The sequence below is a fragment of the Podarcis cretensis genome (assembly GCF_951804945.1).
Source record: "Podarcis cretensis genome assembly, chromosome: 15".
NCBI classification, from domain to species: domain Eukaryota; kingdom Metazoa; phylum Chordata; class Lepidosauria; order Squamata; family Lacertidae; genus Podarcis; species Podarcis cretensis.
The window spans coordinates 23,953,873-23,967,096 of NC_137185.1; the positions used below are offsets into that span (position 1 = coordinate 23,953,873).

At 44.9% G+C, this 13,224-nt stretch overlaps 1 protein-coding gene and 1 long non-coding RNA gene across 4 annotated transcripts in view; both read left to right on the forward strand.

Moving 5' to 3' along the window:
• Nucleotides 1-6,621, forward strand: part of TRIM29 (tripartite motif containing 29) — a 47,961-nt gene extending 41,340 nt beyond the window's left edge. For all 3 annotated transcript variants that reach the window (XM_079954748.1, XM_079954749.1, XM_079954747.1), the window contains one exon: nt 1,826-6,621. In XM_079954748.1, the coding sequence (XP_079810874.1) occupies nt 1,826-1,888 (63 nt within the window). In that variant the 3' untranslated portion in view covers nt 1,889-6,621. The remainder of the gene's footprint in view (nt 1-1,825) is intronic.
• LOC307203804 overlaps nt 1-9,054 on the forward strand; it is a 446,600-nt gene extending 437,546 nt beyond the window's left edge. The window contains exons 2-3 of the long non-coding RNA XR_013833368.1: nt 4,708-8,530; nt 9,040-9,054. This is a non-coding gene — a long non-coding RNA (uncharacterized lncRNA). The remainder of the gene's footprint in view (nt 1-4,707; nt 8,531-9,039) is intronic.
• Nucleotides 9,055-13,224: the final 4,170 nt, after the last annotated feature.

Sequence of the window (13,224 nt, forward strand, 5' to 3'; positions counted from 1 at the left end):
CCTTTGTACAGCTAGCACAGTCTTACCTACGCTGAATGGCAGAAGCTCACCTGGGGATGTTCCCAGTCCCATCTGGAGATGCTGAAACAGGTTACAGCCCTAGCAACTGCCCAGCTCTACCATCTTCCTGCACTAACGATGCTAAGTTGGCCTTCTATGTATATTCAGCAGCTAGAGCCATTTGGTCCTTGAATTGCAGTTATACCCCAAAGCAAACAATCAGGCTGATAAATAAAGAGCATTAAATGTCCCAGAATAGATGTACTTCCACTGGACTGCCGAGACTCGGCAGGAGCTTTTATGGTCTACTGGGCCAATAATCCTGCTTTTAAAGCTGCTTTAAATATGTATTTGAGTAATCCAGTCCTTAGAAAAAGGCCTGTAAACATGAGTCCTAGCAGCCAGCGGCACGGCTTGAGGAGGCCTGTCCCACCAGCCCATTGAGGGTTATTTAAAGGGTAGCTGATTCCCCTCTTTAATTAGGTACAAAATTGGCACCATAAAGCAAATGGCTTTAATACTCCAGGCAGTGCTGAACAGCAGGAACTTGGAGGGAGAGTGATGCCGAGTGAAAGGGCAGGTGGTTCCTGTCCACCACCCATTGCAAACACTTCACAATCAGCATAAATCTTTTTTTAACCAGCTGGGTTATTAGGAATGCTGCTAATACAGTGGGGTTTGCATCTAACCACCTCTCTTTAAGATAGGAAATTCACTGGATCAAAAAATTCCAAAAATGAAAGACTGCTGTTACGAGCAGGAATGGGTTTATCCGTCATTTTCAGTTTCTCTTGATTTCTCATTCTTCCAGTTCTAAGTTTAGTTCTCCACATTGCCACAACAGTTTGTGAATATGTATATCTTTATTCGCAAAAAGTTCTCATGACTCATACACATAATCTCCCAATAGACACACATTTGTATGCAATGTCTCTTAATCTATGCACTTTTGCAAAGCATTTTCTCCCCATATACTGCATTTTTCCATGTCATTTTCAAGAAATGTAAATTTATATGCATTTTTGTACACATTACTTGGCTGGAGAACTGCACTGCAATTTTTAGAGAAACGCAATTTTCAAAAGATGTATGTGTTTCGCTTCCCATATTGTTTTGGAAAGTATTCACTTTTAAACCTGGACTGAATCAAATTTCACGAGCCATTCCTTGTTACCATTTTGATCCAGTTATTTCACATTACGCAATCTGGCTCAAGACTGACTGTGACAGATCTTTGTCAACAACTGTCACAGTTACAACAATGCATCTCGGAACCAAGCCTTGTGAGGAATGGCTGAAGGAGCTGGGTCTGTTTAGCTTGGAGAAGAGAAGATTGAGAGGTGCTCTGATAGTCTTCCTCAAATATCTGAAGGGACAGATGGACAATGGAGCAAGCTTGTTTTCTGCTGCTCCAGAGGGTAGAACCTGAACCATTGGATTCAAATGACAAGGAAAGAGATCCTGACTGAATGTTATAAAAGTTTCTGCTTTGACCATGAAATGGACTCCTTCAGAAGGTGGTGGACTCTCCTTCACTGGAGGGTTTTAAAGAAAGGTTGGGTGGGGAAGCTTTAACTGTGATTTCTGCACTGGAGGGGTTGAACTAGATGACTCTTGGGGTACCTTTCAACTCTACAAATCTATGAGTCTATGATAATAATTTGCATACACAGGACCTTATAGAGTTTGATGAGCTGCCTCTCCTTGCAGTTCCATTTGGCAAGGAGGAGGGCAATGGGTATCAGATATGCAGAAGGCAACAAGTCTATCCATCTGCTTCTTAATCTAAAATCACCCTGTGCTTTTTCTTTTTCTCCATTTGCAGTCCCACTACCGCCCCTTCTATGTCAACAAGGGCAATGGAGTCACTTCTAATGAAGCACCTTGATCCTAGACGATTACAAGAGGAGTCTGTTGTGCTAGGAGAGGAAGAACATATGAAAATTTTCACAGATGTCTCTACTGCTGCTGCTGTATTAACCATGCTGTTTTAATCTTTTTTCTTTCTTTTTTTTGTAATTGATGGGAGGTGGAGAATGGTGCTCTAGGAAGAAGATGCAGTAGTGCATGCCCCATTCTAGGAGGGAATGAAGACCGTCTCCCTAGCTGTATTAGGGCACCATCATGTTATTCTTGGTAACAGCTTTTCAGCCCCTGAGAAAATAACCCCAAATGCAAACCTAGTTCTATAATGCATCCCTTTCCCCCTACCCATCTGCTTAGCTCATGCTAGGTGTCTAGTAGGGAAGATGAAATCTGAGCTGGGCATCACTTTTCTTCCCACCAGAAGGTCTGTGCCACGCTGCTGGAATTCTCAACATAACCACTATTGCTTTCATCCAGCTTTCTGTTTGTTATAACTGCACCCACTCCCATCGGATACGCCCTGTTGACTTTTAATGGAGGCTCTTGCTGTTTAGACGCAACCCCAACAACCTGTTTGCTAATAACAACAGCAATAAAAGAAAAAACCCACAAACTTCTAACAATTCCTTGTTGCTACTTAACCGGGCATGGGCTGTGAATTGATAGGCAAAAGGATGCGTGGTGGCCCATTGATAGATACTCCCTCCCTCCAGCCATCCAGCTTCTCAGATTATAGAAGAAAGTGGGTGAAATCTATCCTGCTAATGGAAGATTGATTAGATGTCTCAGCTATTCCCTTCCCCTCAACCCTCTGATGATATTGGCTGATATGCTCTGGTTCACTTGTTTTGTTTTATTATCTAGAAGAAGAATTATTACTGGAAGTTCTGAGATTTATTCTTACAATGCTACAACGGGACTCTCTCTCTCTCTCTCTCTCTCTGTATGTGTGTGTGTGTGTGTGTGTGCATGTGCACCTACTGTTGCAAACTGAATCAGTGTGAGGTGACAACCAGGGCAAGGGTGTTGCTGTGGCTTGTACCGTCCTAACCAAAGAGCTACAGTCATCATGGGAACCATTTCACCCAGTCCCTAGAATTGGTACCCAAGCTTGAAGGTCACTGGCCATCTCCTACGAAGTCCTAAGATCCTCAATCTTCAGTGGAAACTGGACACATTTTAAAGCACTTGGGCTCTTCCTTTATGGGTTCAAATAGGCCACAACTTTATTGGTTACAGATGTGAGCAGTTTGGCTTAGGCATTGGGTGAAGCCAGGCTATATCTCAACTCTCACCTGTCTGCAGGAAGTCCATCTAAGGGTAAACGACCAATAAGGGGAGCCCTATGACTTACATCAAGTAGGGATACCCTGACAGGTCCCCACTGGGGTCATGGCATGGCCCTAGCCCATGTCCAGGCATTGGACAGGATCCACACCCCCAGATCCCTTTAACAGGATACCCTTATCGAGGAGGGGCAGGTGGAGGCTACAACCTCCCTTCCATCCAAACAAAGGCTTACTCAATGCCTAACCTCACAAAGTTGTGACAATTGCTACAAGGCAGGCAAAAACCCAATGGCTGGTGCCAGTTTGCCGAGTGGAAAAATTTGCTACCCGGCCCCAACAATATGGCGGTTGACATTTGTCCATAGCAAGGTCATGTCAGAGCAAAGCATGAAAAGAGGGTGGGTGGCTTGGGAGATCCGGCAAAAGGTTGAGAGAGGAGAGGTCCCCAACCACTCCGTGGTTAAATTTCCTGTGGCCATGCCCCCACTGGTGCTGATTGGCCAGCTGGGCCACACTGGGCATGACCCTACCCAGTGCCAGTGACATGGCTGGGACAGCACCAGGGCGGCATCAACTTCCCGTCCCCATGCTGGATCACTGCAGGGGCCTGGATGGCTGGACACAACACCACCCACCAAAAAAGGTGAGTGGACTTATTGTTCACACCTGTTCTTTATACCAGCTTGCTTTCCCCCACCTGATACCTGGAAATATACACGCTCACTCACACAAACAAACAAACAAACAAACAAACACACAGAGCATCTGACTAACAGAGGTCACACATTTTGCATGCTGGAAATTACCTTGTAGCTAAGCCCTCTGCAGAAAGAAGCAAGACCCTCCCCACTTAAACTACACTCTGCTCTTAAACCAGTGCTTTAGACTTTTAAAAGTTTATGGTGTGAAAGATCTTGACACTAGGACCCCTTATATTCTGGGGAGTTCTTATTTTTTGAAGAAGAAATGTTCCAAAATGCAGAAAATAGGGCAGGTTTTAAGAAGTCTGAGAAATGTGGGGGAATGTATAGATAGAGATGTATTTCACTGAAAGGGAATTTAAAGTATATAGTTCAACAAAGCCCCTAAGGACTTTGTTTCACTTCTAAACAGTTCCTTAGAGAGGGAAGCACCTCTCATCCAAGGTCCTATTGATACCATCTGTAGAAAAAGATTTCGTAACCTGCTGAAGCAATTTTCTCTGTAGCCCAACCTGTTCTTCCCTGACAACCACCCTGAATTTTGTTTGTCACTGTTTTGGACTGTTCTTGCTTTGTTGTTGTTGCTTTCATTTCAGGGTGAAAGTTCTTTAAGGTAATAAAAATTATGCAGTAGTGTTTTAAAAAAATAAACAAACAAGGCAGAGAAAGAGAGAGCTCAGAGCAGGTTGCTAGATCTCATGATGGTGACTGATTTGCCTTGTTCTATTAGTGCACTAATATTAATTGTTCTATTAGTGCACTAATATTAGGGATGCGGGTGGCGCTGTGGGTAAAACCTCAGCGTCTAGGACTTGCCGATCGTCAGGTCGGCGGTTCGAATCCCCGCGGAGGGGTGCGCTCCCGTTGCTCGGTCCCAGCGCCTGCCAACCTAGCAGTTCGAAAGCACCCCCGGGTGCAAGTAGATAAATAGGGACCGCTTACTAGCGGGAAGGTAAACGGCGTTTCCGTGTGCTGCGCTGGCTCGCCAGATGCAGCTTATCATGCTGGCCACGTGACCCGGAAGTGTCTGCGGACAGCACTGGCCCCCGGCCTCTTAAGCGAGATGGGCGTGCAACCCCAGAGTCGGACACGACTGGCCCGTACGGGCAGGGGTACCTTTACCTTTACCTTTATTAGTGCACTATGAAGCCTCCCCACCCCACTCAATTTAACATAATCATTTTTTATGTTGGAAAGAATGCCTGTAAGTTATCCATGAAGACAGCTGGAGAGAGGCCAGTTGAGAACAGGCTGATGAGAGCATCACGTCCAGGTTTCCAGTGAGCAAGAGGGACATGCCTTATATCCCCCTTCCCATTCCATAGAGACAATGCAGAATTTTATCATTTGCATTGCTATCCACATTTCCGTGTCCCAAAGAAGTCAATTGAGGCTGCCCCTCCTTAGCTATCGCCACTGAAATAAAGCCACGTAATTGGGGATATGGATCTATTGCTAACCTGTGGGATGAGGCATAATGCAAGCAAAACACATTTGCATCAGCACAGTTTAAGATGGCAAAATAGACTACCTGAAGCCTTGTTCCCCTTGTAATTGGTGCCTGAAAGTCCTCATGCATTTGCAATTTGTTCCTCGTGGTGTTGATGATCTCGATTAAGCATGGTGGATTAGCTTGCAGGAAAGAGGGAGCTTTTGCAAGACCAGTGTTGCTTCAGCTGGCAAAGCTTATTTTGCTTATTCCCAAATGCTTTTTTTTTAAAGGTGTCACTGAGAGAAAAAAATGCAACACTCCAGGTGAAGCTAGAGCAAATAAGCAAAGCATAAGTGGCAGACATGACCTGAATGGATAGCTCAATTGGTTAGAGTATGGTGCTGATAATGGCAAGGTTGCAGGTTTGATTCCCATAAGGGACAGCTGCATATTCCTGCATTGCAAGGGGTTGACGTTCCCCAGGATCCCTTACAATTATTTGATTCTATGAATGTGGTGTGAAAGGAAATCAAAACCAGCGGATCACCAAAAGAGAGTGTGCTTTGCAGATCCTCCTTTTAAACTCCCTCTTAGTCATCTGTGTATTGGAAGAATCCAAAGCAACAACTAACCCAACAACCCACTGCTGCCAAAATGGTCCTCTTCCATAAAGAGCTCTTAATTTGTGCTTGTTCCCCTCCAGAAAATGATTCTGGGGCTGAACCTCAGACTGGACGTAGTAGTGATGAAGTCAACAATGCCTTGTATGAAGTATGTCTTGCTAACCAGACAGGCAACTCCACACATCCAGGGCCCCCCAAAAGGGTACATAAATGACTTAAGGAATTCATAACAATAAAAGCAACAAATTATGAATTAGTAATAATAAAGTCCTGGCTGAAGAGGGCTGGCTGTAAGGCAGGCCTGATCCACAACAAGCAGGACCTCTTTAGGGATCCATCCCTGGTTGCAGAATGAGATGCAAATTATCAGAGGGAGGCGAGCATCTCAAGGGAGCTAGCTTGGAAGGGCTTGTAATTTTTTATTTTTACAGATTTCTGTCCTTTGAATTTGAGGTGTGTGTGTGTGTGTGTGTGTGTGTGTGTTGTCACACTGTTCTGCCTTTTGTTTTACAACATTCCCTGTTCTGGATGATATGGCAATTTAGAGGCTTTTTGAGGCAGAGGTGCTGGTTTAAAACACTAATAGTGACAAGTTAATGTTAATTGACTTCAAAAAGGAGGTTTATGCAGACGACCTTGCTTTGTAAATGTCCCTGAAAATGGAACAGTAGAACTTAAAAAAAATAATAAAAAAATATTGTTTTTCTCCATTTGGAATGATTTATTTTCCTTTGCCAGATGTTTCATTTGTACAAAAATTCACTTCTGCTTCCGCATAAACCTGTGCTTGGATGTTGCACATGGCATCCCATGTGCATATAATTTAGTTTTCCTTCGTATGCAGTGAGGACTTGGCAGGAATTCTCTTACAGGTGACGTTGTGTTATAATGTTTTAATATATCTTTTTTTCTTTCTTGGCGAAAGTGGCAGAGGTGCTTTCTTTGTGGGGAGGGGGCAGTGAGGCCGTACCCTGTTGGTGAACAAAGGGGGAGAGCAGAAGTGTGGCGATCACACAGGGTCCCCGGACATTTCACCGTCTATTGATCCCTGTGCCACCATTTTATTTCTTGCTGCCACCACCTAGGCCCTACCTGGTACAATACTGAGTCCAGTCAGGGTTAAATTGGAACATAAACTTCTGTTTATTTATTGCAGTTTAACAAGCGTGTGGTTTCATAAACGGTATCGGTCAATTACAATCATGGGTTGCCTATCCAGTCCTATAACTTCCACTAGCTGCTCTCACTCACTAAACCACCTCTCAGATATTTACTTGTCTTCCTAGCCCCTAACTCAGCTTATTTCGCTACACTAACTCAACCTACCCACAACTCTATCCCAATTCACTCCCACTCCAACCAACCACCCAACTCCTAACAAACTCCTCTCCCAGAGTTGGTTTTATAGTCCCACTGACTCCACCCCCCTGGGTCCTGATTGGGTAACCTGTTTAACTATTTCTCCTCCAACACTCTCATATGTTAACATCACAAGAAGTAAAAGCAGAAAATTCATGGGCTGTAGAGTCCCATTCTGTAGCTTCCCTCTCCAGTGCAATCTTGTTGCTAATCTTCTCTGCATCTAAATGTTAGACCCAGTCAAGAAAATAATAATGGGTATAATTTGACACTAGGCCTACTCAGATTAGAACAACTGAAATGAATGAGCATGAGAAGTTAGAATAGCTCAGTTGGTTAGAGCATGGTGCTGAGAACACCAAGGTCGCAGGTTTGATCCCTGTATGGGACAGCTGCATTGCAGGGGTTTGAACTAGATGATCCTCAGGATTACTTCCAACTGTATAAATGCACCCACCCACACCCCTGTTGATTTCAATCCATCTACTCTGAGTTCATGCTAGTTGCATGCCACCAATTGTCATTACTTTGGAACAAAAGTTGCCAACTTCCACCAGTTCCTGGAGTTGACCCTTTTGACAGCATCTTCAGCTGCAAGTGCATTACACACAGGAACACAGGAAGCTGTCATAGTGAGTCAGACCAGTACTCTATCTGGCTCAATGTTCCTGCCACTGACTGCCAGCAGCTCTGAAGGGTTTCAGACTGCAGTCTCTTCTCCTAGCCCTGCATGGAGATGCCAGCAATTGGCCCTGGAACCTTTTGCAGGCAAAGCAGCTGGTCTACTACCAAACTCTTCCCTGAATATAATATAATATTACATTACGAGCAGGAGGCCACATCTATTCCCATGCTGTGTAGAAAGTGGTGTTTTGCTTTGTTGATTTCTTCAGATCAAGCTGCCTGAAGGACACAGGAGCAGATAGATAATTTAACAAATTCTTGGAAGATATATAACTGTAAATGGCGACTGGTCACAATGGCTGCATCACCTCCAGGATCAATTCTGGTTACTAGTCACTGGATCACGAGCAGGAGAGGGCTATTGTGCTCATTTCCTGCTTATGGGCATCCCAGAAAAAGCATATGCTTAATCACCATGAGAACTGAATGCTGGGCTTCATAGATGTTTGCCCTGATCTCCTTATGTACTTAATGGTGCCAAACATTAAAAATAAGAACCACCTGTAGCCCTTGGAAATGATTTGCTTGTTTTGTAAAGTTCAAGGCTCATCCTAAAAATAAAAGGTTTCAAATATTGTATTTTATTGTGGTTCGAGGACCCGATCCCCACTTTGTGGAATAAAGACACACGGACACAGTGTATAAGGTTAATGGGCAAGAAAAGGCCACAACTTTATTGATTACAGCAAGTGAGAAGGTATTGGCTTAGGCATTGGACCACGACAGATTGACTCCACCCACTCGGGGAGGGGTGAGCCTAAAGGGGGTTTATTCACCAGTAGGTGGAGCCTGTTGATGCTAATACAACTATAAGCTCTCCCCTGATGTCACCGAGGGTCGTGCCATGGCCCCCCGCCACACAGGCATCGGACAGGATCCATGACCACCGGAGAAGGTGAAAAGTGAGGCGGAATGGCTGGCGCAGCGGTATCTTAAACCGCAAACCACACCCCCTACAAGCCGCCCGGTTGGGAGCTTACCTGTGGGTGTGGTGCGCCAGCCAGGTGAGCGGGGCAGGGGGCATAACGCCCCCTGCATGATGCAGAAATCGCATCCCGCCCACAAAACCTCCCCTCCGTGAGGAGGAGAGGCTTTATCAAAGGCAAGGAAACACTAGAAAGGGGGGGGGGGAGAGTTTGTGAAGTGAATGATCAATATTACAACCTCCTTGAATATCATCTCATAAGAGGAAGATAGGGGTTGATTCCTGTCTGCTTCTTTATGTGTTCCTTGTTTTTTTTATTAAAAAAATATATTGTTTTGAAACTTTGCCTATAATGAACTGACGGGTCAGAGCTGTTTCACGGAGAGGGGCTTGAGAGAAGATGGCTATAAATTCTCCTCATTTATCCTACACATGTCGGCTTATTTGCTCTTCTCCATCCATTCCGCTTGCTGCATCCATTACCGTTATTACTGTGATTAAAAGGCAATCAAAGGAAATCTTCTCCTATTCCTAAAATGGCTGCCAATGCTTTCCTTCCAGCTCACAGAGATGCAAGCAAAGGGTGTTTCAGGCAGCAGCTGATGTGTTTCAGTTTCCAGGGAGGAAGTAACAAAGGAAATGCAGAGTTTCTCCTGGTCTGGCACACAAGCCCTACTCCTGAGGAGAAGGCTGTCAATGGCTGCTGGCCATGATGGATATAGCCTGCTTGCACAGTCAGAGGCAGTTATGCTCTGAATGCCAGTTGCTGGAAGCCACAAGAGGCGAAGGTGCTCTTGTGCTCAGGTTCTGCTTGCTGGTTTTCCGCAGGCATCTGGCTGGCCACTGTGAGAACAGGATGCTGGACTCGATGGGTCATTGGCCTGATCCAGCAGCCAGGTGCTTCTTATGTTCAGGGCACCACTGAAATTTGAAAGCCCAAAGTCTGCCATTGGCCATGATGGCTGCCTTAGAACAATCTTGTCCCTATTGGGCTCTTAGCTCACTTCAGCTCCTGGCAAGACAGTTGTGTGTGTCTGTTGCCATGTTCAGAATTCAGCATTCTGAGCCTGGAGGGGTGGGGTGAACTGGGAAACGTATTTCCTTCAAAAGGGTTTGCTTTTTTAAAAAATTGTCCCGTGAGACTTCTAATGCCAGATAACCCCAAGATATTCTCTGAAGGCTCAAAAGATTGCTGAACATATATTTGTCACAGTTTTGCCAAAGTTTAGATTGATTGGGGTTGGAACGGGGATGTTTCTGCCTGGAAATTCTCAGCTGCATGAAAAACCAAGCACCATTACTCTGGAAATCGTTTCTGAAACTCAGAATATGAAATTAAACACACGAGTGCATGCAGGTCAGGAAGAGGCCCTGGGAATCAACATTTTCTAGGTCACCAGAGAGTTCTGTAGGGATAACAGCCACCCTGGGAATTGCATATCTCAATGCCTCGTACACCTGGGACGCCATCAGCAAGTTCAGCACAGTCACAAGGAGCCCTGGGACATTTATTTCCCAGGGTAAGTGACATCCCTGCTGAGTACTTGGTTGTCCTGGAAAACTATTCTCAGGTCTCTAGTCCCTGGCACCCTGTCATTTCAGTATTACATATACCTAGGAGGACTGGGCGTCTCGTAGAGATGTCTCCTGATCACTCTAGCTGTTGCCCCAGCACAACCAAGTAAATTTTGGGTCAAGAGCAGAGGGCAAGGCTCAAGGGTTTATGAATGGGAGGATGGGGGTGGGGTGGGGTGGGGTGGGGACGTAATTGGGTCATTGAGAATAAGACAACAGTTCCTAATTCCAAAATTCCATTGAACTTGGTTGAGAAAGGAAAGTATTTTCCAAAGGAAGGAATGGAAGGAGGATGGAACTCACATTATCCAAGCTCAGTTCCTAATTGTGTCAAGTCAGTCGCTGAATACAGTCGTACCTTGGCTCCCAAATGCCGCAAACCTAGAAGTGAGTGTTCCAGTTTGAGAATGTTCTTCGGAACCCGAAAATCTGACAGGGCTTCTGTGGCTTCTGATTGTACTTGACATCCCATGGTAGTCAGTTCGTGCAACCATTGCTGGTGTCAGGTTTCAGTGGGTCTTGGGTGTGGTGCCCTGGGGGCCCCCTCAATGAAGTCCCCACGTACCCCTTCCCTACGTCCAAGTGAGCAGAGGACACATGCAAAGGATGCTGCCACCTCTCCTCATAACTTGTTATTGCTTGAGAGCTCAGGAAGGGCAGGCGAATAGGCAGTGGCAGCACAGCAAGGTGCAGCAGCAGCAGAGCCCTGAAGAAATGTGGGTCTTGGCAGGTGCCCAGCAATGCCAACCTCCAACACCGGCCTTCATGAGTTACCCAGCCTAATCCATAAAAGCAGCAGGAACTAGGGTGCACACACAGATGTGCCCAGCAGGGGTCAGTGTTCCACTGCAATTCATCTGTGCCATTCGATCTGTGCTGCTGTTCGTCTGTCTTTGCTATTGGGGGGGGGAGGTGTTTCAGCAGCCCCACCTGCCAACACATCTGCTTGGATAGTCAAGGAAGTGTGGTGAGAATTTAGTTGCCCTGGCTTATGGGAAGCTGGACGTGGAAGAGGATGCACCGATTCAGAATCAGGTCTTTGCTTATGGCAAGGTGGAATTCAGGTTTCGGGAGTATAGGAATTCGATGCATTACAACTCCAGGCATTTACCTCTAGCTCACGGGATGGATTGGATTGATTGATTATATTTCCCTTCTGCTTTTCATTCAAATGGATCCCAAAGTGGCTGACAAACAATAAAGAACAATAACACAATAGAAAGTAATAGAACATCACAAATGCAGCATAAATCATATAGAATGATTAACAAATCATCTTGGAAACAATCTATAAAGCTCTGTTAAAAAAGCAACAACTAAAAAAATAAGCTAAACACCCTTTGGAAATACAGTGGTACCTCGGGTTACAGACACTTCAGGTTACAGACACTTCAGGTTACAGACGCTTCAGGTTACAGACTCCGCTAACCCAGAAATAATACCTCAGGTTAAGAACTTTGCTTCAGGATGAGAACAGAAATCGTGTGGCGGCAGCAGGAGGCCCCATTAGCTAAAGTGGTACCTCAGGTTAAGAACAGTTTCAGGTTAAGAATGGACCTCCAGAACGAATTAAGTTCTTAACCCGAGGTACCACTGTAGCTCCCTTATGAAGGCTCCTAGAGCTGGAGGGTGGAACAAGGCAGCTGGGAAAAGCTATTACCTGCTGGCCATCACAGACTGTCTCCCCCATCACCTTTCCTACTCTTCTGTCACATAATTTTTTGAGGAGAAGTCACAACTGTTTAACGCACTATCATAGCACTTTAAATGTATGGTTTAAATGTGGCCCAAGTATTTTATTCTGGCTCCCCGTTATGAATTTTCCTAGCATCCTGAAAATAAAACCAAACACGTTCCATTGAACTTAGAGCTCTTAATTGGTGAGGGATTCAACATTCAGCTCAAACGTAAGATCCATCCCCAAAATTTCAGGCATCGCCACCCCTGAGTGCAAAATATTGAGAAACATGAAGCATTTCTGAGAACAAATTCATTTACGTTCCATCTCCATCTGCTAGCAGGATTCATTCTAAAGAGCTCTCCATTAACCTTAATATCTATAAACAGAAGGAACAGTTCTAGCACAGGGTGCAGGAGGTTAATATTTATTCTAACCTTTCAGAAAAGAGGTTGAAAAATATAATACATGCCCAGGTACTGGCGGTAATTAATTTATATGGGATTTCCCCCCCCCCCCCCACTTATAAATTAAACCTAGTAATCTTGCAGCTCCTCATCCGTCATCTGTGCGGCCCCCCAGATGGTCCTTAGGCATAGACAAACAGGCCAGCCCATTATTCAACATACGTTTTTGGACAATAATTGATATTCTTCTGCCCCTCGCCAAACAGATGCTAGCAGAGTGTCTCAAAATGATTCGCAAATATTAATTTGCAAGCGCTGACACCCCAGGGAGGCAAGCAAACATCGTTTCTGCAGGAGAGAGGGGGAGATGGCTGTCTTTCCCCATTAATTCCCAAAAAACAGACTGAGAGATATCAGAACGTTCTTGTTTGGAGGGGGAGGGGAATGGACAGGGTGTCTACGAAAGGGATGAAGCACTAGCAAACAGAAAACTGATACAGCAAGCATTTCTCACCCGCTTTTTTAAAAAATGGCTTGTGGTTCAGGAATTTGGTGTAGCATCAGATTCGCATTAAAGTAGATGTGCCTCTCCCTGGTTATCTGTTTGTTTTGTAAAACAAAAATTTATAGAATAGAATAGAATAGAATAGAATAGAATAGAATAGAATAGAATAGAATAGAATAG